This window comes from Podarcis erhardii (genome assembly GCF_964252035.2).
Source record: "Podarcis erhardii genome assembly, chromosome: 3".
In the NCBI taxonomy this organism is placed as follows: Eukaryota; Metazoa; Chordata; class Lepidosauria; order Squamata; family Lacertidae; genus Podarcis; species Podarcis erhardii.
Genome location: NC_138507.1, coordinates 112,619,331 through 112,645,354, shown reverse-complemented (window position 1 = coordinate 112,645,354; position 26,024 = coordinate 112,619,331). Strand labels below are relative to the sequence as shown.

The 26,024-nt window shown below is 42.1% G+C and overlaps 1 protein-coding gene across 8 annotated transcripts in view; it reads right to left on the bottom strand.

Annotated features, from left to right (window-relative positions):
- The window catches only part of EML6 (EMAP like 6), a 201,059-nt gene that overhangs the window by 74,769 nt on the left and 100,266 nt on the right, over positions 1–26,024 (bottom strand). For all 8 annotated transcript variants that reach the window (XR_014154519.1, XR_014154520.1, XR_014154521.1 and 5 more), the window contains 11 exons: positions 24,969–25,136; positions 23,822–23,928; positions 20,455–20,573; positions 18,673–18,859; positions 16,190–16,295; positions 12,081–12,174; positions 7,203–7,303; positions 5,909–6,111; positions 2,213–2,324; positions 1,477–1,604; positions 404–545 (listed from right to left, as the gene is read on the bottom strand). Coding sequence is in view for 2 of the 8 variants with exons in the window: in XM_081854439.1 (XP_081710565.1) it covers positions 404–545; positions 1,477–1,604; positions 2,213–2,324; positions 5,909–6,111; positions 7,203–7,303; positions 12,081–12,174; positions 16,190–16,295; positions 18,673–18,859; positions 20,455–20,573; positions 23,822–23,928; positions 24,969–25,136 (1,467 nt within the window). In the remaining 6 variants the exon portion in view is untranslated. The remainder of the gene's footprint in view (positions 1–403; positions 546–1,476; positions 1,605–2,212; positions 2,325–5,908; positions 6,112–7,202; positions 7,304–12,080; positions 12,175–16,189; positions 16,296–18,672; positions 18,860–20,454; positions 20,574–23,821; positions 23,929–24,968; positions 25,137–26,024) is intronic.

The window sequence follows — 26,024 nt, the reverse complement described above, 5'->3', positions numbered from 1 at the left end:
TCCTGACAGGATCCACTCTTGGTCTTGTCTGCTCAATCCGCCAGAGTCTGTCTTTGCATACAAGGGAAGTCCCTAACTCACAGAAAGTTTGAGACCCATCATCTAAACCCTCACCTGGTTTAGCTGGTCAGCCGAAACCATTCCCGGGGTGTGGCCGCTGTCGCACGCTGACAGCTTCTAGGGGTCACAGGTGAGAGCTGAGTGCAGGGTGGGGACCAAAGATGGACAAACTACCCAGAAGGAGCACAACTATGCATGCGAACAGTTGTAAAACTGAGCTGTTCCTAAAAGCAGCAGCTCCAGGTGTGAGGTGCAAGGCTGGGTGTGGTGTAGGGCCTGACCCAAAGGAGGATAGTAAAAAGGTGCTGTATTGATAGCATATATAGGACTAAAGGAAGGTTACCTTTCTTAAGCTTTCTCACAGCCAGCATACGGTGTTGAGAGGAAAGTTCCCAGATCCTCAGAGTTTTATCATCACTCACTGTTGCACAGATAGGTAAGAGGGGATGTGCTGCCAGACCCCAGACCTCCCCTTCCATATGCCCCTGTTTATATAGAAAAAGAGTGGTTTACAAAAGAAAACCATGCACATTTATGCTTCAATTCCAAGCTAGGATTACTTTCGAAAGAGCGTTGCGGGTTGTTTTTTTTTTTAATGTGTTGCTTACTCGTCCTCTGGCAATGAGGGTCCCTGTAATTCCCATTTATTTTCCTCCTTTCTCACTTGTGATTTCATAAACCATTTAGGAAATTTCTGCCTGAACCTAGCCACATGGTCAGAAAGTGCTCTGCCACACATCCTAGAGTGTTCTCTATACAGTGGTAGCTTGGTTTTCAAACAGAATGCGTTCCAGGAGTTTTGGAAAGTGAAAATTAAGTAGCTTCGGTTCTAAGTGTGCTGAACTGAATTTCTCCCCACATCCCTACTAGAGAAGCACAAAAACAACTGTGTATTCTGATGGGTTGATTTTGTTTCTGTTTTGCCTTGCTTCTTGTATTTGATTTTCCAGTTCTATAATAAACAATATTAATCTAGTTGATTTAACCATACTAGATGCATTCATATTTACTGTCTCATTTGTTTCATATTGATTCCAAATACAAAAAAAGCAACCACCCTTTTTCTCAAAATCACTAAACCCCACCCATTCAAAAGTGCACGAAGCTTGCTATTTTATTCATAATCATTCTTCTCCCATTTTTTCCTCTTCCTAAAGTCTATTACTGGTACCATATATTTCTCATATTTTTTGCGATTAAAACCTGAGCAGCCGTCAACACGTGCAACACCAAAACAAAGGAACTTTGAGAAACATTTTACTTTGCAACTTATAAACTCTGAAAACAAACTGATCTGCACGCCAAGAGCCAAAGCGATCTGACTGTAAAGGAAAAGGTAGGTAGAGATTAATTAGCAATCCAAAGTAAAGATCATGTGAAAGTAAGCAAGTGTAGAAATGCTGGGAGTCATAGTACCTGCACAAGCAGAGTCATGGGGCCGCTTTTATCAATTTCAAGAATCTCCCCATTTTTTGTTCCCACCAGTATATGCCCATGTCCTAAGGTGATGGCACGAATGGACGGGTTATCTTCCAACAGCAACCCTGGAGATTAGAGGGAAGGAACGTTTAGAAGAGTGCAGATTTTTTGAAGGATGACTGTGCCTTTGGTCAGGGTTCAGCCCGACTCATTTTCTCTTTGTATAAGAACAAGCACGAAGGAAGTTCTCAGCCCACTCATAGGTCCTTATAATATCAGTGGATATTATAACCGCTTCCAATTTTAACCTGAAGATTGCCACTTGTCCAGTTTTAACTTTAATTGTTGGAATTGTGGGATGTATCTTAATTGATTGATCACTTGTAGTATGCATATCGTCTTATTTATATGATGTTATCCACTCTGAGGCTGGCTTTGGCCGGGAGGGCGGGATACAAATAAAATTTATTTATTTACCATTATCATCAGCATCATCATCATTATGTGCTTCGGTTCACGTATTGTTTTGGGAAGTGCAAATTAGGCCGATTAATCTTTAAATGGGAATTAAACAGAATTGCTCCCTGATCCCTACTTGCAGAACAATACAGAGCTGATGGTGGCTCTGGAAGATGCTTAAGCAGACTGCCTAGGTTTTTCCCAATTTGCCTAGATTTTGGAGAGGGGTTCTGCAGGAAGGCGTCTCTCACCAAACTCACATATGAGGTTATACCTTTGGAGCCAGGCGACAATGCTGCTCTTTTAATGGCATATGTCTTCAAGCACCTCTCAAACGTGTCATCCCAAAGTGCCACCACGCCATCCTTCCCGCCTGTCACAAAGCCCTGCACAAAAGTAAATAGAATAAGAATAAGAATAAGAATAAGAATAAGAATAAGAATAAGAATTTATGTATACCACGCCCTCCCCACCCAGAGCCGGGCTCAGGGCGGCAAACACCAGTAAAATTACAATAAAAACATATTGGGGGGGGGAGAAAAAGAAAAAAACAAATTAAAATACGGGTTAAAATGCAATTTAAAATGCAGCCTCATTTTAATAGTAGCCCATAGATCAATACCATAAGGAGAGGGAAACATAAGAGTCAGACTGAATCCAAACCAAAGGCCAGGCGAAACAGCTCTGTCTTGCAGGCCCTGAGGAAAGATGTCAAGTCCCGCAGGGCCCTAGTCTCTTATGACAGAGCGTTCCACCAAGTCAGGGCCAGTACTGAAAAGGCCCTGGCCCTAGTTGAGACCAATCTAACCACCTTGTGACTTGGGACCTCCAAAGTGTTGTCATTTGTGGACCTTAAGGTCCTCCGTGGGGCATACCAGGAGAGGCGGTCCCGTAGGTACATGGGTTCTAGGCCGCACAGGGCTTTATACTTAAAGCATTAACATTAGAGATGAAGAAGGTGTGCACACATGCAGCTGGACTACAGAATGAAGGCTGCTTTATGTGCTGAGCACATTATTGTACTTGAAATATAATCAGAGTCAAGTGTGGATTTCATGCTCTTTATTCAGTTCATAGCGGTGAGGAGGAATGGAAGTTCCCCCAGAATGTCTGCTTTATATACATTATTTACACAATGGGCCGCACGTGATTGGCTAATTCTGGGATTCTCCTGTAGGTCAATCAGGTTGCAGATTCACTTCCACCTGGAGCTGGATTGGGTGGCTCCTGCGGCATTGTTCTAGGACCAATCAGACTGCTGCATTCTGGATCCTATTCAGATGCGCATTCCCACTTCTGTGGCACACAACCTCACAAACACCGACCGCAGTGAGGGTGTCTGAGACCCAGAGAATGAGCACAGTCTTCAGTTAGATTTGTGGGAATAAAGACTAATCCAAAGAATGTGAAGTGGACCAGGGTTGAAACGAGTGCATCTAAGAAAAAAGCTCATGGTCGTGGCAACGAAACAGTAAGCAGTCATGAATTGGTGGCAGCCTGTCCAAATTTGCTTTGGGATATCTTAGTAGAGTAATGAGAACCATATGGAACAAGTTGCAGCTTCTTCTGCCACGGTGATAGAGGTGTTCGCCTGCTGACACTCCTCTTTTCCACAACAGCATCTTTATTATGTCCTGTCCTTAACTTTGAGACCTACCAAGAGTTACTGAGAGGGCCCTTTGGGGGGCAAATTTATGAAGGCTGCCTAAAATCCTGCCATCAACCCAGAAGCTGGTCAGTAGAGCAAAGTGCCTGAGTCATGGAGGATAGCAGGGAATGCAAAAGGTCAAGACCAGAGGGAATTAAGGCAGGATCATCCCAGCCACCTTTAATAGATGGAAACACCTATCAGTGACAATGCCTTCCCCAGGTGTAACTAGAGACAACTAGCTCCAATAAGCCCATCTGAGTTTATTGGCACTTTGTGATATAGCACATGCATAACATGCAAATGGACTTAGGTTCAACCCCTGGCTTCTCCAGTTAAAGGGACCAGGTGGCAAGGGAAATCTTTGTCTGAGACCCCTGAGAGCCAGTCAGTGTAGACAATAGTGGACTACATTATTGTTATATATTAAGCTTGGATCCTAGAACAATAGGCAGGTAGGATCCTAGAAGGTAGCAACCTGATTGGTCTGCAGGAGCCGCCCAATCCGGCTCCAGGAGGAAGTGAATCAGCAACCGGATTGGCCTGCAGGAGCAGTCCAATCAGGCTCCAGGAGGGAAGCTGAATCAGCCAATCACGCGGGACCCATTGTGTAAATAATGTATATATAGCCAGAGGTTTTGGGGGAAATCACTCACTCACTGTTTACCATGAGCTGAAATAAAGAGCATGAAATCAACACTCAACTCCGAGTATATTTTAATTATGTGGCCTGGTATAAGACAGACACTTATGTTCTTCTTTTTTAAAAGCTACAACTTGCGACCGGGAGTGACGGATGGATAAGTAAATCTTCTGATGAATCCCCACTAGGAGACTGTATGTTTGGAACGAAGGGGGGGGGTGGAGGGAAAAAAACTCTTTTTTTCTTTGCACGATGTGATATTAATAACCCTTCACCCCAGAAAGAAATAAGATCGTCGCGTTTTTACTAATCATAAGCAGGATTTTAAGAACTGTGTGGGATGGATTACAACAGGAGAGAAGACTAGTGAACGGTGAGAAAGAGGAAAATTTTTATGACGCAGTTAAAAAATGGCGTCTCGCCAAGACAGGCTTGCCGGAGAAAGAAGGACAGGGGGAGGAGAATCAGGATCGTTCGAAAGAGAAGGAGTGTTGGAACACAAGCTTGACCTGACAGAGCCCCCTGATTCATTTGATTTATTTGGCTAGCCTGAGAAAAATAAAGGACAGACTGAAGATTAACTTTGTTTATGGAAGCGTTGAACAGAGGCTGTCCCTGAGCGATATGGTCTTTGAAGAGTACAAAACCCACACAGAGACGCCAGTTTTCAATCTGCTTGTGAGAATCATCAGAGATCGCAAAGAAAGGAATATATGATAACAACAAGATGAGAAAGAAAGTAATAAAGGACTATCCGGATCGAACTGGATAGAACTGTCTAATTAAAGCAGTAAAATAAGTGATGCCTGGAATTCTCCGGAATTTTGGACTCGTGCGGAGCTTGATGTATGGGTACCCTCAACAAAATTTAAAATTTGGCTGTATAATTTGGAACTAATGTGATTTGAATAATGTGATGTGATTGGCCTGTTAAATTTTTTTTTTTTTAAAAAAAGCTACAACTTGATAAGCAGAGATGCTGTTAACAGGGTACCCCCCCCAGTTTTCCATCCCTTTGACCATGGCGCGTTAAAACTTTCACAGAATTCTTCAAGCCAGATAATCCAAAATAATAGCAATCTGCTTGCCCGTTCAAAGACTGCAAACCTCATAAAACTGTATTAGTAGCTCTCTAAATGACATGTGAGAGAAACTGTGGAACATGTGAATCCCAGTGACACTGGGAAAAAGCAACTGAGTGGCCTTGGAAGTTGGATTTGTATTGGAAACTGAAGTCCAAGGCTTCTGAGGTAGAATTTTCAGAATTGTTATGTTTTGACAACCACTGAAGACCAGTGAAAATCAGCAAGGGACTCCCAGGTAAGTGAAGTTAGGATCTCAACTGGTGTCCATGCTCAGAAGTGGTGTAACTGAGTTCTAGGTGCTGAGGAAGAAACAACCTACCTATCTTCCAACTGTCCTACCATAAAGAAGGCTTGAAAGATCTTTAATCTGATTCAGCCAAGTAATTCCTACTGGCATCACTGCTGCAGGTGCAGCAAATGATTCCTGGGAATCCAAACCCCAAGAATGCCAACGTGAAATTGTGTCTGTTTTGTGTGCGCATGAGGTGAGCTTGAAACGAGATAGGTATATGAAATGAGATAGGTACGTGGCTCTGGTTTTGAAATTCCGAAGCCAAACAAAGAATATCTGGTGGTGATGCAAGGCATTCATACCTTATCTAAGGCATGCATGGCAAATACAGGCCCATCGTGAGCTTTCACCGTCTTAAGCAGCAAAATATCTTTCCAGATGTAAATGTCTCCTGTGGCAGATCCAGAGAAAACAAGGTCCTCTATTCGTCCATACGAAACACTCATCATGGTTTCCTGCTTCCCGACATTTCCAAAGATGCCACGCTTGGAGGTGAAACCACCACCTGAATTGTGATGACAGAGCAACACACATTATTATAATTGTGTCTGTGTGTGTGTGTGTGTGTGTGTGTGTGTGAGAGAGAGAGAGAGAGAGAGAGAGAGAGAGAGAGAGAGAGATATGAATGGCCTAATGATGGCTCCTGCCCTGTTACGCCCTATGAAGGTACAGTGGTACCTCGGGTTAAGAATTTAATTCATTCTGGAGGTCCATTCTTAACCTGAAACTGCTCTTAACCTGAAGCACCACTTTAGCTAATGGGGCCTCCCACTGCCGCTGTGCTGCGATTTCTGTTCTCATCCTGAAGCAAAGTTCTTAACCCGAGGTACTATTTCTGGGTTAGCAGAGTCTGTAACCTGAAGCATCTGAAACCTGAAGCGACTGTAACCCGAGGTACCACTGTATTTTCTGATACTCCTTAGTTGACAAAACTGAGAGCCCTGCACACTGTTGACACCAATTCACACAACGAGTGCCAACAACCCTTGAGTATGGTGGTTTGAAAAACTGCTTTGGCTATCAGAGGAACTTAACTGGGCACCTGTTGTGTAGGGGCACACCAGCTCACATCCTGGGTGTGACTAAAGGAATGACTTCCAGAAGAGGTAGGTCAAGAGAAAGGTTCAGGCTTGTGAACAGCATGGAAAGGCCCAAGGGGAAGAAATACAGTGGTGCCTCGCAAGACGAAAAGAATCCGTTCTGCGATTCTCTTCGTCTAGCGGTTTTTTCGTCTTGCAAAGCAAGCCCATTGACAGCTTAGCGGATTAGCACTATTAGCGGTCTAGCGGCGGCTTATCAGCGGAACAGCTTATAAGCGGCTTAGCGCTTAGGGAAAGGGCGAAAAAAAGCGAAAAAACCCCGCGGGAACTCGCAAGATTTTTTCGTCTTGCGAAGCAACCCCATAGAGAAATTTGTCTAGCAAAGCGCCTCCAAAACAGAAAACCCTTTCGTCTAGCGGGTTTTCCATCTTGCGAGGCGTTCGTCTTGCGGGGCACCACTGTAACTTACATTCTTTTCTTTTTAAACTAATTTTTATTTGTTTTTAAACAAATACAAATACAATAACCATTAAACATTCTTAATGCAACACAATACCTGCTTGCTGCCAGAATTTGAGGTGTTTCATTCCAACAGTTACCAGTCTATCAGCATGGTGGGGGTTGCATTTCACTACAAATATCTTGTCTTTATGGCCTCTGGAATGAATTAAAGAGTAAAGAATACATGAGTTGTCTAGCCATCTATTTTTTAAAAAAAAGATTTTGGTGCATTGTGAGATGTGTGTGTGTGTTTTTAAAAATGCATGCAAAACAGGCACTGCTTTGGGATACATTTTTAGAAATTAGAAAGATGAGTTGAATGGGGATTTATTGATCTGTATAAGCAAGCCTTAGATTCTAACAAGTTGTGACAGCAGCAGACCTGTTTTACAACAAAAGGACACAACTGAACAGGTGTACTATGCGTTGCTACTGCAAGACAGACATTGAAGAGAAATTTAGTATACATTCTGGTTGCTGTAGGTTTACATCCCTATTATTGCTGATCCAAACAGAAATATTTAAAACTCATATGGTATATGAAAATGGTTCTTGTAGTCTTAAGGGGAAGGGGCTTGAAATTTGCACTATTTTGCACTATTTTGGTGCTCTTGTGCAACAAACCTGCTTCCCCCCCTCCTCAATTTTTTTGCAGCAAGGAACGCAATGGGGAACATATGGAATACCAATCACTTGATGCAAAGTTGCATAGATCAGAATGAACGCTCAAAAAACAGCAGATGTCACACAAACTCCCTGCAAACTTTTTGCAATGAATCAGGATGAATAGTCAAAAAACAGGTCATCTGGAAGCGGGGTCAGAGTCTGGAAAAGTCTGAATTAAGTCCCTCTGACAAGCCATTTTGGTTTTATCTGCTATGACTGAATGGAGTTCTAACATCCTCTGAGAAGTTAGCACAGCCTGCAGAGTGAAGACAGATCCATCTCAATATGATCAATATGATCCATGACATATTAAATATTGCTGAATCCAGTTCATGCAGCAAGTGCAGGAAGGAAGCTGATGTCTGCCCAAACAAGCATTATTCTACAGCAGGCTTCCTCAACCTCGGCCCTCCAGATGTTTTTGGCCTACAACTCCCATGATCCCTAGCTAGCAGGACCAGTGGTCAGGGATGATGGGAATTGTAGTCTCGAAACATCTGGAGGGCTGAGGTGGAGGAAGCCTGCTCTACAGGATTCATATAAATATATATTGGTAAGTTTCACCCCTGTTATAATTCCTCCAGTCCTGTTAATTCTCTTCAACTGCTAAATTACTTTCAGTGCATGAAAAACTGCCAGTTGCAGTGTGTTTTCAACACTTGCTAAAAACATACATGTTTGGCCAAGGATTTCTGGTCATTGATATCCAGCCTGTGTAAAACTTTCCTAGTTCCTATACTTTTGTTGTAATGCCAATTTTATTGAATCTGTTTTGATATTTTTGTGAATTCTGGATGTTATTTAAAAAACATACACGAAAGGCACTATAGAAGTGTTTTAATTTAAATGAACCAAAGGGAACAGGGAACAAACTGGAGTTATCCATAACGGCTTCAGTCACAGTTAAAGCTCTCTCTTTGTTCCCATAGTTTGTGAAGGTGACTGGTAAAAAAAAGTATCAGTATTTTAAACTGATCAGCGGAGCTCAATGAAGCTCATTGTGGGTCCGGTCAATTATGTATTCACTGTTTCATGAGATAATAGCATACCCACCCCAAATCATAGAAATAATAGTTTGAATGAACAGGAACAGAATCAACAGGAATGGAGACATTTATTGGAGTTGTACTGTATGGATCCTTAGTTTAGTAGGCAGACACCAAAGTCGTTTCAGCATTATTCACAACAATTTCTTGAGGAAGGCAGCCCATCCTGGAGAAGGAAAACTCTGATCCTAAACTTGAGGGCTATCTTCAGGAGAAGAACATGCTAAGGAGTAATCCCTACACATATTCCTCCCTGGATGGCTCCTTGTACACCTCCTTCTGGCAACTCCTGCAGCCAATATGGTGTCAAATGTATTGCTCTGCTTTCCTTTGGACCACATCAGAAAGACCGGGGGGAGGGTCTTGTCATCTGGGCGGCTCAGGACCTCCATAAACACTGCCCAGACCCCCAGAGAGGTCACAACTCAGCAAAAACAACATGGGAGGCAGCAGTTACGCTTAAGTCCATCAGTGGCTACAAGATGCTACACTTGACCTTAGCCAAAAGGCCGAGAAGTGACAGCTACAAAATATCATGGCGATACTCAGCCTCCAGAGTCCAGTGGTTCTCAACCTGTGGGTCCCCAGATGTTGTTGGATTACAACTCCCATCATCCCTGAGCTCTGGCCTTGCTAGCTAGGGGTGATGGGAGTTGTAGTTCAACAACACCTGGGGACCCACAGGTTGAGAAAGGCTGCTCCAGACTATTACGGACGTCACCTGTATATCAGCCTAACAGGAAAGTACCTGGATCTGACCAAATGAAACAATGCTACATAATTCTTATTCAGCAAATCTTCCCCATTTTGAGCAGACTCTATTTCATATGGAGAGCAGTTTTCAGGAAACGGTTGGCAAAGTAATTCATATGGGGGTAAAAAAACCACACAGCTGTGCTTCAATGTATTCAAGATAACAGAAGGAAAGGTGACACAGGTCAAATTAATTAAGAGAGCTATAAAGAGCACCATTTAAACCACTAGGCGATAAGCAAGTTGCTATTAATATTTAAGCAGTCTCAGAAGGAGGACTGGAAGATCCGTGATAAGTAATTGCAGCACATTAGATGGATAATTAGAAGGGCAAAAATTAACACAATATTTCAAAGAACAGTTAAAGCCAACAGAAATAAGGCATGAAATATAGATTTTGATTAATTCATGTTAGTTATTTCAGTGGGTCCTGGGATTTGCCCCACAAAGTTTTAAATCATCACAATACTGCTAGAATATTTGCAAGAAGTTATTAGGCTGGTAGTTGTATGGGGAGGAGAAGGGCTGAAAGGCTCTGCCTTTTCATCTTTGCAAAGGGATATGGCAGCCCATGCATGAGAAATGTAGCTTTCATTGTAAAAAAGTTAAGAGCATTCGCCACCTCTGGGTTCTGCATGGTCCCTGGAGTTGTTTTTAAAGTATAGGCTCAAAAACTAAAATTAAATTCAAAGGGGATTCTAACTTTGCAGAAGACACATTGATGCAGCAGATTAACTGAACGAACTCTGATGTCTTGTCCATTATCAAGGGGTGGGGGCTGGGATGCGTTTCAAAAACCCACCCAGCCTTCGCTGTTGGTTGGAGAGCAAAGGACTCAAGCTCAGAAGTTTTCAGGTGTTTTTGAACCAGTATGTAACACAGTTCAACTGTATGCAAGATTTCAGCCAAATACTTTATACTGAGATAAAAAAAAAAACCTACTACTGCTTAATAATAGACAAAGCAAGTGTACTGCATTGAAAGAAATCATCGAGATCCATGATTTGCCTGGGCGCAGTCCTTATTTTATAAAAAGGGAAGCTTCTATTTAATAGTGGAAATGAGAACATCCATTAGAGAACCAATTAGATAAGTGACCAAACTGTTCCCGAATACTTCAAGCGTTCAGGCAATCACAAAAGCTTCTTAGCCCTTGCGAGGTTAACAGATAAACTCCTAGGCAACAAATGAAAAATTTAAAAATATGTATTCCAATTTGAGATGGGAGTGGGCCCAGGAGAGGTTGTCTGACATTATCAGACTTGGAAAATCTATTTATATTATACCACCAAAACTGCAAGGGGGTTCAGGGGGAGAAACTATCTCCCCTCCAACCACACTGCTGTCCACAGCAAGAGGGCAGCTGTAGGGCATTTGTTGCAAACACTGCAGAATAAAGGCACAGAAGAGCACAAAGTAACATTTTGCTTTGGCAGAACAGGTGGAATTTAAGTTGTTTCCTCCAGTCACATAAGGACACACCCCTCCCCCAATTTCACCCAACTCCCCCTTGTAAGGGTTGAGATAGATAGGTCCAATAATCAACTTACAATTATTCTGTATACAATCAATACAGGGAAAGACCTATATTGTTCATCACAAACTTGCGCAAGAATGGGGGGTGGGGGTGGAACCAATAATGTAAGCTATAAGGGGGTAATTGGGTTGTTGTTTTTATTTTTATTATGTATTTTGTGCTTTTATATCTTGATTTATTCTGTGAACCACCCTGAGACCCCTGGATATATGGTGGTATATAAATAATAATAATAATAATAATAATAATAATAATAATAATAATAATAATAATATAAGGCTGGAAATGCTATTACCATCATTAACGTTAGGGAATACAGCAAAACAAAACAACAAGATGTACCTCCTTTGCTAGTTAGCACAAAGCAACAACATCTGGAATGAGCAACATAGGTGGAATACTGGTGAACATGCAGGTGTCGATAGGTAAAAAGATCAATACGTCATTCAAGATTAAATACCTCTCCATGAATTGAGTCTACATATTTTGTAGGTGTAAACAGGGCCATGAAGTGCACCAATCACACAACTTTTCATGTTGGTCTCACATTTTTTAGGCATGTATCATTACGCAACACAGTAATTCAGTTTTACTAGCAAACCAGACGTTAAACTAACCTCTTTCCAGCCCCAGGAGAAGCAAGGAGAGTGTTTGCGCGACACACCTACACACTGCAGCCACATGTCACGACACACAGTTTGGAAAGCTCTGCTCTGATCAACGCAGAGAAGTCTGGCATGTGAGAAGGTGGGGCATTGATGAAAATCCCAATCTTCCTCTCTCTCTCTTGTCTAAACATACAGGTTTAAGGTATGGGGAGGAACGTGGTATTTTGATCTCTTAAAACAGCATCCTAAAACTTGGGCCTGAAAAAAATATATGCATGCAACTCAAGCTGTTAGAGATCATGCCTGCGTGACAACGTTCTTACCTGGTTGCCGCCATCTTTTCTCCTTTTTTCCAGTCCCAGAGTACGATGGTATGATTGTCATCTAACCCAATAGACGCCAGACATTTTCCATCAGCTGCACAAAAGCAATTCACAACATCAGAGGTGAGAAACCCTTAACAGAAATCTGACAAATGCTGCATTTATTTATGTCAAATTTAAAGTACAGGTACTAATAGCAATGCAGATGGATGCTTTGCAATAAACATAGTTTTTCACTGGGGTACAGGAGCAAATCTTCTGCTAACTGTAGCATGTCAGTCACAGCATGTACAGGTCAACCTATCAGGTTCCTAAACTTTTTCATAGCTTATTACATGACACCCACATCACTATCTAGCTCTCTGCCACCCCTCTCCCCAATATCACCAGAAGTTACTGAGAAAAGTAGCAAGAGGCAAATTAAGATAAGGAGAAATTGTCAGTTTGCATTTCTTAGTACAGAAAGTATTGATCTGATGTGTAGAAGTCTTTCCTATTGTAATTAATTCAAGAGGGTTCTGGAAGCTGCTCTGTGTGAAAGAAACAAGCAGATGGTTCCTGATGTTTGGGTTATTCTTTCAGAGAAGCTGAGTACAATGGCTTAAACTGGTTCTCTTATCTCTTCTGTCAAGGTCATGCCGACTATAAAAATAAGGCCAGAAGGAGCCTGGGTTTCACTCTTTTCCATCTCACTCCCTTCTGGTGTGGTGTTCTGTATATAGTGTTAAGGTTTAGTCTTTTTATGAGTTATTGTATTGTATTGTATTGTATTGTATTGTATTGTATTGTATTGTATTGTATTGTATTGTATTGTATTGTATTGCTGCAACTGGATTTCTTATGGACAGTTCCAATCCTGAATGTATTGGATTTGTGACCATGATGCTTATTTGCCTTCAGTAGCAGTAAAGCTCTGCTGAATGAAATATTAATTGCCTCTGGTCTATTTTGGGGGGAGTCCTGCAACGTGTTTAAGTTTTCACTCTGCTAACTATACACTGGAGTTCTGCTCTGGAGCAATGCTGAGTAGAATACATGACAGAAAGAATACATGACAGTTTCCTTCTTTCACAGGAATGATAAGGCCCACTACTAAAACACACCTCATTTTATTGCACTGCGCTTCACAGATATTGCGCCTTACAAAGATGCAGATGCAGCTGCAGCAAGCCTAGGCACTTCCAGGGGAAGGAAGTCCCACCCCCTACCCCTCTTCTGGCCATGGGAGTGCAGCTGGCTTGGGCCGGAGCCAGGTTTACCCTCTCCTGTGCCTGCAGCTCACTAGACTACACTATAATATAAATTTTTGTTTTGTTTTGACTATGGCAGACCAACACGGCTACCTATCTGTAACTATAATATAAATGTAACGTTTATATCATGGGTAGGAAAACTAAGGCCTGAGGGCTGGATCTGGCCCAATCGCCTTCTCAATCTGGCCCGCAGACGGTCCGGGAATCAGTGTATTTTTACATGAGTAGAATGTGTCCTTTTATTTAAAATGCACCTCTGGGTTATTTGTGGGGCCTGCCTGGTGTTTTTACATAAGTAGAAAGTGTGCTTTTATTTAAAATGCATCTCTGGGTTATTTGTGGGGCATAGGAATTCGTTCTCTTCCCCCCCCAAAAAAAAAATATAGTCCAGCCCCCCACAAGGTCTGAGGGACAGTGGACCAGTCCCCTGAAAAAGTTTGCTGACCCCTGGTTTATATGTACTGGGAAACCCCTAAAATTGTGTGACTCGCATTATTGCAATACAGTCATACCTCGGGTTACAGACGCCTCAGGTTGCTTTTTCGGGTTATGGACCCGCCGAAACCTCATAGAATCATAGAATCATAGAGTTGGAAGAGACCACAAGGGCCATTGAGTCCAACCCCCTGCCAAGCACTCCTGACATATGGTTGTCAAGCCTCTGCTTAAAGACCTCCAAAGAAGGAGACTCCACCACACTCCTTGGCAGCAAATTCCACTGTCAAACAGCTCTTACTGTCAGGAAATTCTTCCTAATGTTTAGGTGGAATCTTCTTTCTTGTAGTTTGGAACCATTGCTCCGTGTCCGCTTCTCTGGAGCAGCAGAGAACAACCTTTCTCCCTACTCTATGTGACATCCTTTTATATATTTGAACATGGCTATCATATCACCCCTTAACCTCCTCTTCTCCAGGCTAAACATGCCCAGCTCCCTTAGCCGTTCCTCATAAGGCATCGTTTCCAGGCCTCTGACCATTTTGGTTGCCCTCCTCTGGACACGTTCCAGTTTGTCAGTGTCCTTCTTGAACTGTGGTGCCCAGAACTGGACACAGTACTCCAGGTGAGGTCTGACCAGAGCAGAATACAGTGGCACTATTACTTCCCTTGATCTAGATGCTATACTCCTATTGATGCAGCCCAGAATTGCATTGGCTTTTTTAGCTGCCGCGTCACACTGTTGGCTCATGTCAAGTTTGTGGTCAACCAAGACTCCTATATCCTTTTCACATGTACTGCTCTCAAGCCAGGTGTCACCCATCTTGTATTTGTGCCTCTCACTTTTTTGCCCAAGTGCAATACTTTACATTTCTCCCTGTTGAAATTCATCTCGTTTGTTTGGGCCCAGTTCTCTAATCTGTCAAGGTCGTTTTGAAGTGTGATCCTGTCCTCTGGGGTGTTAGCCACCCCTCCCAGTTTGGCATCATCTGCAAATTTGATCAGGATGCCCTTGAGTCCATCATCCAAGTCGTTGATAAAGAAGTTGAATAAGACCGGGCCCAAGACAGAACCCTGTGGCACCCCACTAGTCACTCTTCTCCAGGATGAAGAGGAACCATTGATGAGCACCCTTTGGGTTCGGTCAGTCAGCCAGTTACAAATCCACTGAGTAGTAGCATAGTCAAGACCACATTTTACCAGCTTCTTTACAAGAATATCATGGGGCACCTTCCGGTACCTGGAAATACCGGAATGGGTTACTTCTGGGTTTCTGTGGTTGCGCATGTGCAGAAGCGCCAAATTGCAACCGTGCGTGCGCAGATGTGCCACTGCGGGTTGCGAACGCTGCGGGTTGTGAATGTGCATCCCGCACCGATCATGTTCGCAACCCAAGCGTCCACTGTATTCACTTTATTGCAATGGTCTGGAACCGAACCCACAACATCTATGAGGTATGCACGTACTCTCTTTCAAGGAAAGCACAGAAGAGGATAGTGCAGCCTCTCAAACCACCAAAAGCACCCACATCTGCTTAGCTTCAACTGTGTTCAGTGGCAGAAGAACCTCCAACCCAACACAGGTATAAATCAAAAACTAGCCTGATTGCACCGAACTGTTGACACTGTCAGTCCAGACTGTGGTGGTGGTTCCTGGCCAACAGGACATGTGGCTTGCAAACAAAGGGGGGAAGGCTATCATGGCATGTGCTCCACTGGCTTACTGAACTCATCAGGGAGGAAAGCAGACTTAGGAGGTAGCTACTGTGAATCAGATCGGCAGTTGCTGAGCAGATTCAGGCAAAGGTATAATCTCCCACGAAACTTACAAAATATCTAGCGTCACAGAACCATGCGGAGAAGCTCTAGCTAATGGGATTTGCACTCAAATGAAATGTTTCCCCGGCAGTCAAAATACATTCTTTAGGGAACAAAAACTATATTTTGAAGTATAGATTGTGAGAAACTTGCAACAAACGCAACACATCAATAACAGTGTGAAACAGGTAGTATTTTAGGAGTGCTATTTATTTTTCATACAACACATAACCCCCACAACTAGGCACCCTACAAAAATTAAAAGGGAAGCAGTCTTGGCCTGCCAGCTTAAAGTCTGATACAATATAAGGTATATTAAGGATGGTTTGTACACAGCATCCATTAGGAACATCCCTCTGTAAATTCCACTGTTGCTAGCCTTATTGATAAATACTGTTATGAAGAAAGGAAAAGAACAGTGACATAAGAACTTGCTTTAAGGTTTACGCACTCATGACCTGCTCCAAAGTGGGAAGTGAACCTATTTATTTGGAAACTGATAAGGAAATGTGGCAATACTAATATTGGAGAGAAAAACAGAAACTGACAGCAACCCAGACTGATGGATCCATGAGACCCTAGTTGGCAGTGGATAGCTGCTTACCTGAAAAATCAAGAGCACAGACGCCTCTTTGGTGTTGGCCTCTTAGCAGCGACAAACATTTAAGTGCTTGAGTGTCCCACACGTGAATGGCGGCATCTCTCCCAACCTAAATCAGAACACCTGGTGTGAGCGGCTGTGCGTAAACAAAAAACTTGACAGTAATAATTTCCACCCAACACACTCTTCAGCCAGGAAACACTTCCTAGTTTTCTCAACCAGATGTCTCTTAAGTGCGGTTTACTTTGATATCTCAGGTGCTGACAAGAGGCTTCCTGCCCGTATTGTCATCTAGACTTGGCCACAATCCGTTGTTCATAATCGTACTTCCATTTTCAAAGCTGTCATCCTTGCCCTCCTCTCCTCAGTTTCACTACGCCCCTCAAGGACAAAATATATCCATGGAGCACCTAGTTATTGGCTCTTCCATTCAATTCCTTCTTCTTGGGCACCCTCTGGGGTCAAGGGGTCTTCTGACACACACCTACCTTCACGCTTCCTGTTCCTCCAATACCCTTTTTTACCAGCCAGCATTTGGATAACAACAGGCTGCAACCTTTTCCTTGAAGTCATCCTCAGTTTGCCCTTCCTATCCTCTTCTGTTTTCCCTCCTGTCACTCTTAGCAGCCTCTCCAGTACTTTGCCTTCCTCCTCCTGTTTGACTTTTGGGGTTTGCTCCAATGAGCTTTAAGCCTTCAAGCATTTCTCTTCTCCTTCCTGCATTCTATTTCGGGGTGATCCTTTGACCAGCGCTATCACACTGATGATTCATACATGTATCATCGTCTTCATTCCTACTTGGCTCCCTCTAGCCAAACTAAAAAAAATAAACACGTTTCTCTGATTTAGACTCTTGGATGTCTAGCCATCACTGGAGTCTAACATTCCCCAAACTGGAACTCTATTTTATTTTAAACTTTATCCTATGTTTTCCTTTCTTGATGCTGCAGCAATAGTGGGACATCTGACCTCCTGAAACCTTAGTCATTGCTGCTTATCAGGACGGATAAATATCGCTGCCAGTAAATCTCACTGCTCCCTATATCGTTGGCTAAAGGTAAAGGTAAAGGGACCCCTGACCATTAGGTCCAGTCGTGGCCGACTCTGGGGTTGTGGCGCTCATCTCGCTTTATTGGCCAAGAGAGCCAGCGTACAGCGTATAGGGTCATGTGGCCAGCATGACTAAGCCGCTTCTGGAGAACCAGAACAGCGCATGGAAACGCCGTTTACCTTCCCGCCAGAATCTACTTGAATCTACCTATTTATCTACTTGCAGTTTTGACGTGCTTTCGAACTGATAGGTTGGCAGGAGCAGGGACCGAGCAATGGGAGCTCAACCCGTCACGGGGATTCGAACTGCCGACCTTCTGATCTATACTATAAATGGTATACATTCCCTGTAACATAAGATGTATTTTATGGTTTGATGCCCACATCCTGCCTTCTGCTGGGGAGATGCTCTCCTATTTTTCTGCAAGGAAACGGGTTCCTTACTATCAGCAGAGGCAACATTTACCGTATTTTTCGCTCTATAAGACGCACCAGACCACAAGACGCACCTAGTTTTTGGCGGAGGAAAACGAGAGAAAAAATATTCTGAATCCCAGAAGCCAGAACAGCAAGAGGGATCGCTGCGCATCGAAAGCAGTGATCCCTCTTGCTGTTCTGGCTTCTGGGATAGCTGTGCAGCCTGCATTCACTCCATAAGACACACACACATTTCCCCTTACTTTTTAGGAGGGAAAAAGTGAGTCTTATAGAGCAAAAAATACGGTAACTTTGTCTTCCTTGCACCCCACCCCCCACATTTTGGCCATAGGGATGTTTGAACATGGACATCCCAATGAAACCAGTATGCTGAAAGTTATGCAGACTACCTTAATATCCCTCCCTAAAATGTACACTCAGAAATGGAAAACTAAAATAGCAGCTGCAATAATAACTCCTTCTAGAAGCAAACAGTACCCCATGCCAACAGGATTGGAGCCAAACAGAGAAACAAGGGGGAGGTATCAGCATGTCTGGAGGACTCCAAGGTTTGCAGCAATACAAAAGAAACATTTTAAAATAAAAGTCTGAAAGAGCCGCCAAAATAACAGGCCCCCCCAAACTCAAACCAGCCAAACAAGGACTGAGCATGCTCAGTGGCCTCCAGGAATGGTGGAATATTGAGTTGCCGCTGGAAAACTGAGGATGGGAATGAATTGGCTTGCTTGAGCCTCTTACAGCTTATCATATCTGACAGGAAGGCTGGGTGAACAGCAGCAGAACTGTTAAGATGTCAGAAGAAACCAATGCAATATTTTCTTGTAGGTCCAATTTGCAATATACTAAATCACACCATTCCTAAGGAGGTTGGTATGGTGTTTGAATTTTACAAAAAACAAAGTGCAACAATAAGTAAACAACAAAAACAATAACGACGACGATAATAATAATAATACATTTCCATTGAATTGGCAAGCATTGTTTCTCCAAAATCTTACCTGTCCAGTAGCAACATAGTCTTTCAGAGGATGGATGGCTAGACTGAGGATATCATCATCGTGACCGAGATACAGTCTTTGGGTGTGTTGCTGTCTATTGTAAACAACAGCAACAGCAGCAATGTGGTATACCACCTCCCCAGTCTGTGTGTAGAACAAATTGTTTCGGCAGTCATAGCCTCTGTAACTGGGATGAATGAAAAACAGCAAAAGGTGAACATTTTAGCAAAGTGGCCTGCAAACTGTAGACGCAAAGGATATTGTACTATGATCCTAAGTGCCTTCAGATTTTGCTGAAATCAACCAGACTCCATTTCTAAGTAATGTATTTAGGATACAGATTCAATATGAGAAGCAGTGGATTAAGAATAATGCTGGGTGGTATTCCTGGCATGGACAAAATGTCACAAGCTAGCTACTTAGAACCAGATAGCTGGTTTCATTCACAATCTACAACCAAGTTGTCTTCCAGTTTCACCTTAAATCCTGAACTAAATCTGAGCGTTCAACACATGCTAAAAAGGGTTTCATTGGACAGTCCTGCGTGCAGATGAACTGATATTAATGGATATTTTCAAAGGAATTCATTTCTACAGTGGTGCCCAGCCTGCATGGCTTCCATTTTTATGCAAAACATCGCCATGTTAAGCCAGTCCAGCCAAGAGTTCCAGACAGTTAAAATTATTACTGATCCAGAAAATAACTCTGAAAGCCAACTTTGAAGTAAAGGTGGAAAAGGAAATGGGAAGGATTCACCTCCACCTTCCTCCGTATGTTAAAGCAAAAGGGTGGACTGGTCCTTGGACCACAGCTGTCAACTTTCCCCTTTTCCTGCGAGGAATCCTATTCGGAATAAGGGAATTTCCCTTAAAAAAAGTGAAACATTGACAACTATGCCTTGGACACTGCTGCCTGTGGGAAGCAGTTACCCATTTTTGTGAACGTTGTATTTCCTATGGCGAACTCAATTTTTTTGAATACTGTTCCTTCGGTAGCCTAGACAGCACCATCTGTGCAGAAGAGAGAGGTAGAATACGGCTTGGGGGAACCCCAAGGTCTGCATAAACACAAACAATACTTTTGCTTGGAATTGCCCCCTAAGGGAGGGAGGGTCAGCTGCTAAAACAGCTCACAGAGGATGGAGCATGTTAAGAGGACATGGAATGCTGGTTCTTGCAAGGTGGGTGGAAAAGGAAATGAGAGCCATTGAGGCACCTGAGAGCCAGTGTGGTATAATGGTTGGAGTGTTGAACTATGACCTGGGAGACCAGGGTTCAAATCTCCACTCAGCCATGAAGCTCACTGGGCCAGTCACTATCTCTTAGCCTACCCAACCTCACACAGTTGTTGTGAGGATGAACTGAGGAGGAGGTGAACCATGCACACCACCTTGAGATCCTTGGAAGGAGAGGTGGTATAGGAATGTAATACATATATACCGGTAAATGGAATGACGTCTCCTTTAGGAAAGCATGAACAGGAGCAATCCATACGGCACCATTTTGTTACAGGTTTCAGTTCTCCATACTTAACATAGGCTACAGCTGATGTGTTGTTGACTTGGAAGCAGGCACAATACAAAGCTACAATGCAAGCCCCTAACAGAAAACTCCATTTCCCTAAACTGAGAATGTGTTTCTTGGTTTTCATGATAACTTCAGACACAGTCTCTAAATCTAGGTGCTATTTCTGGTTTTGCCAAGAACAGATTACCTTTTTCTGCAAATTGTAGTCTATAAAAGCGAAAAGACAAGAGTAGTCACTACTGAAAAGTTATTATACCCATGTATAAATTGCAGCTTTAAGCTGTCCTCGGGGGCTCGCTCTCTTTTAAGAAAGGGCACTGAGTGGTTTTTCTCTTTACTTTGCTGTTTCAGTTGAGGTAGATCTTCTTTGTAAACCTAAAATAATCGAGAGTTACATTGCATTACACATCCCCAGTCCAATAATCCATGTGGCTTATTGCTATTTGCGCCACAACGGGGCCTAGTAATTTGCAAGATCAATGTCACTACCCTGTAATGCATGACAAAAATCTGCCTCTTTGAGAAGTCTGAATTCTTTGTATCAGAAGCACCAGTAATGGAAGATCAGGCCAAGCTCATTCGATTACTGCACAAAAAAGTTTAAAAACTATGTGTCTATGTCTATGTGTGACACTTGATTCCCCCCCTCCCCACCCCACTGTCTTAATTCTTTTAAATTAAAAAAACCCAAACATATGTAGATCCTTCCTTCATTCGTTCAGGGAGTTTTTGTGACATATGCAAATGACACAGGAGATTTAAGCAGTTTGCAAGCGCTGAAAGAACTAGGAGATGGATTTACACTGCTAACAGGTACACCAGATATTAGGCATGTAAATCTTTTAAAGAGATGGTTAGGAACTCAGATACTGTGACATCGGTTTAATCCAGTGGACAGCTGCAAAACAGCTTCCAAAGATTCCTGTGTGGGTGTAAAATTTCCTGCGTTTGGGAAGCTGCAATATTCTAACGCACTGGAAATCTCTGCAAAGTACATGTCCGAGTTGTTTCTATCAATCACAACTGCTTGCATACAACCCTGTCCCTTAATAGATGGCCTCTGAGCCATAACAGCTCTACATATACTCTCCAGCTGTCCCTCCAAGCCATAGCATCTTCGTTTCCCATCATCACCGCCCGCCCCCCCCCCCCGATTCTCTGTCATACCTCCAGGCAGCAGCCAATAGTATCTGTGTTACAGCTGATATAGCCCCTTAGCACACTGATTCTTAAAGAAACATTGGATTGAACATCCCATCACCATATGGTGATGTTTAGGGTGCCCCTGAACTTTTAATCAATGCTTTTCGGCGAGGATATATGTAGGACTACTATTGGAAGTTGGGAACAGAAAAAGCCCCCTTGTGGAAGAGGAGGAAGGAACTTCAAACTCTTGTGCCCAAGACTCGCCCCAAGCTAAAGTCACAACACAGGACAAATGAATTAAGAGTCATAGAGTTGCAGAGATGGGATCATCAGTGTCATCCAGTCCAACCCCCTATAGTGCAGGAATCTTTTGCCCAACAAGGGACTTGAACCCATGACCCTCAGATTAATAATAATAATAATAATAATAATAATAATAATAATAATTGTTGTTGTTAGCCACCCTGAGCCCAGCTTCGGCTGGGGAGGCTGGGATATAAATAAAATTTATAATAATAATAATAATAATAATAATAATAATAATAATAATAATAATAATAATTTATTATTTATACCCCACCCATCTGGCTGGGTTTCCCCAGCCACTCTGGCAGGCTTCCAACAGAATATTAAAATTAAACATTAAAAGCTTCCATAAACAGGGCTGCCTTCAGATGTCCTCTAAAAGTCTGGTAGTTGTTTGTTTTTCTCTTTGACATCTGGTGGGAGGGCGTTCCACAGGGCGGGTGCCACTACCGAGAAGGCCCTCTGCCTGGTTCCCTGTAACTTGGCTTCTCGCAGCAAGGGAACCGTCAGCAGGCCCCCTTGGCACTGGACCTCAGTGTCCGGGCTGGACAATGGGGGTGGAGACGCTCCTTCAGGTATACTGGACTGAGATTAAGTGTCTCATGCACTACTGACTGAGTTATCTCCCCATAACTGCAAGGTCAGGTCCAGCAATCTGCAGAGGAATCCTGCCTCACAGTCCATTTGGTGAGTGTAATGCATTCTGCAGTGACAAAGGCGGGGCCTTCTCTATGGGGGCCCCTCCATTTGCAGAATTACCTGCTTATGGAGATAAGACTACCTTTAACTTAAAACAACCATTGTTTCACACAGGCATCTGTAAATGAACTCGACCATTTAGATGCTGCTGTTGCTGCTGCTGCTGCTGTGCTGAGCTGTTTTCAATATTTTTATTAGTCCACGTGAGTTAAATGATGATTTAATTAATTGTTTATTGCTTTACGGCGTAAACTACATTTAGCTCCTTAGGATCCTACAGAATGAGAGGCAGCTTATAAATGGAAATAATAAATAAACACTCACATAAATGAAGAGAAGGGTGCAATTGTTGAAGCAATATACTTTTTCTTTTAGCTTCAACAAACAGATTGGAAAGTAAGAGATTTAGGGTCATTATGGCAAAAACATTTGGAAGGCCACTTATGTCTTAAACAAATGCATGCTTAGGAACTTCATGCAAATCTTATTCCCTCCAGTGAAAATGAAATGCAATTCCTACATATTTATTCAGCATTTTTATTTCATATAATTCCTTGCTTTATTGGTAGCCCTTTAATTTAAAGGACGATTCCTGTATTGAAGAGGGTTGGACTAGATGACCCTCAGGGTCCCTTCCAACTCTACAATTCGATGATTCCATGAGAATAAATTAACATTAATTATGGATTTACCGGCTAACGAGAGCGGTGGGTTTGAAAATCCTGTGCATGATTCTGTAAGAGACTTGCAGAAGAGCTGCATATTTTTCAACATTTTTTTTTTTAAGGCAGTATCTGGAAAGAGCTGTACCTGCTCATTCAAAGGTTTTCTAATTAACTGATCTAAAGGGGTGGAATGATCAGTCCCATGATTAACATGCAATGTCATCTCTCTGACCTCTTGCTAAAAATAAGACCGCTATCCACATGACAATGGCAACAAAAATACCTCCACTAATATATTATGCAAAGAAAGAAAGCTTAATGCCCCCTCTTAACTTCCTGTCTCCCCCTCCTAACTTTCTATTTCTCTACTTTCTCCCCCCCTCTCTTTCCCCTCCTCAATCCCACATTATCTCCAACAAAAAATGTCTCCAACTGACTGCAATTCATTTATACGAAGGATGCTAAGACTTAAAAACAGAGACACTGAGTGTATTTTTGTTACCTATGGAAAATGTTTATATGAAAATAATAATAATAATAATAATAATAATAATAATAATAATAATAATAATAATAATAATAAATAATGTCGGGGTAAGAAAGCTGAGTACAAATACAGTTTGAATACCACAGTTCATATTTTTAGCCTTAAATTTCCTTAAATTCAACGTGGTCTCTCATTTAAACTCTCGAGCTCAGTTCTTTCACTTAACTTTTCCTTCCTTCAACTTTAAAATCCCTCCGCTGAATATGTTTCGGTGGGTTTCCAGGTTGCTGGGTCTAATGGCCTGTTTCCATATTGCTCACCTGTCGGGTGTAGTTGATTTGAGCTTCTTGCTCTATATCTGAGTCTAACTCTGGCACATCAGATAAATCGGAGTCAGATTCTTCGCTGTACGAATCTATGCCACTTTCTGCACATGGGAGAATGCACCAGATGACATTTTAATAAAGGCAATTAAAAACTAAAGCCACATCCCCGCAAATAATGAATACAAAAACTTGTGCACGCACACGAAAGCTCATACCAATAACTAACTTAGTTGGTCTCTAAGGTGCTACTGGAAGGATTTATTTTATTTTATTTTATTTTGTTGAAACAATTGTTTCTGATTTGGCAGTAGAAACATGCACACTGAACCTAACCAAAGATGCAAGTAGAGCACAGTATTCAGTGACCCCCTTCCATGAATTTCCAGTTTATTTCTCTTTTCCATTATGGCCATAATTCTACAGAAGTATGCAGTTCTTCACTGAAAATTGGCTTTTCTGTTCAGGTTCAAATACAGCTCCAGCTGCTCATATTGTTCTCTACTCTGTGCACATACAACTCTCTAGGATTCTCACCGACATCTATTAGTGACACGCTAGAAAGCTGTGTGTACACAGTGTTTCCCCATCTGCTCTCCAGCAAATTCAAACCTCCCTATGTCTCCTATTCCAACTTTTCTTCATTGGCCCTAGCTAAATATTCCTGTGGGTCTCTGCAGTTTGAAATGATTTTTATAAGTTACTGATTTAAATGTGTGGACATCCCCTGATGCACAGTGAACATTGTGTACATGTATTATTTGAGCAAACTGCACCCAATGAGAACATGGGCCTGTAGGAAAGCAAAAGGCAATGTACATGTTGGATTCAAGTATTCTGGGGGATAATGATTAAAAGAAAACCCATTCAATCCATCAAGGCTATCTTTTCAATTGCAACTTCTTCCAATGCTTGGCCAAAGTACCCAAAGCAAGTGAAGGTATTTTGCTTTGAGGGGCCTATGTCTTTTGGCTGAATCTATACTGCTCAGTTCAAGTTGGAATGGTTTGTTGGTTTTTATAACTGTAGCTGTTCTACAACTATGTATTATGTTGCTGTAATAACCCATCCTGGGACCATAATGGTGAAAAACATAATTCTGTGAACGAACGAACGAATAATAAAGAAATGTTATTTGCATTACCCTGGGGTGCTGTTTCATGGATTCCATTTGTTAGACCTTCTGGAATAAACCGCCACTGAAAAACAGAGTGATCTGCCCCTCCACTACTTATTACCCACTGAAAGTCATGCGACCAACGGACATTAGTAACATGTGCAGAATGACCAGCGTATTTTCTAAATTTAGCTCCTAGAATAATAAAAAAACACCATATTGATAATTGCAAATAAAATTCATGAAATGTCAGAAAAAAACATAGCTACTAGATATATGTATATATATGTATATAGATATAGATATAGATATAGATATAGATATAGATATAGATATAGATATCAATCATAAGTTCTTTTAATACAGCCAGCATGAAGTCACAATAAATTATATACCTGATCAACACAGACACACAAAATGTGTTTTCCTTTTTCACTAAAATGATTGCCCTGTCGCCTACCCTACTCAGTCTTCGTATCGTGGTAGTCAAAATGGCATATTCATTTCCCCTCGTTTTGTAGGTTTTGTTTTTGTCTTCGGTACTGGCAGATATTAGCTTGCTGGTGTTATCATATTAGATACTACTTCTCAATAAACAGAAAATAACAAATAATCCTTTGTTAGTCCATAAAGCTGTTTCCTCTTTTGCTGCAGTGGACTAAAACATCTAACGCTCTGGAAGTAGTTCTTGAGAGTTTATGATGGAAGTTGTTTGCATAAGTCAATGCAAATATCACCAGTGGTTTTTTTTCTAAAAAAATGTTTAGGGGTACTCTCATTTTGACTCAAAAAAATCACTATTTTATAGTTCAGATCGGGGAAAATAAATACAGTAAATGGACAAAAGTACAAAGATTCACAAAATATTTAGGGGTATGCGTCCCCCCAGAAAAAAAGCACTGAATATCATGTAAGCTTAATGACAGAATCGTTCTATCTCATTGCATGTTTGAGTTTCATATTCCCCCTGCCCATGCATGTTTGATTGCAGTTTCCTTGGGGCAGAGCTTTCAGGGTATTTATTTATTTTATGTCAGCTGTGTGGCGTGATATAAATAGTAAATCGGAAGAGAAATCCTTCCA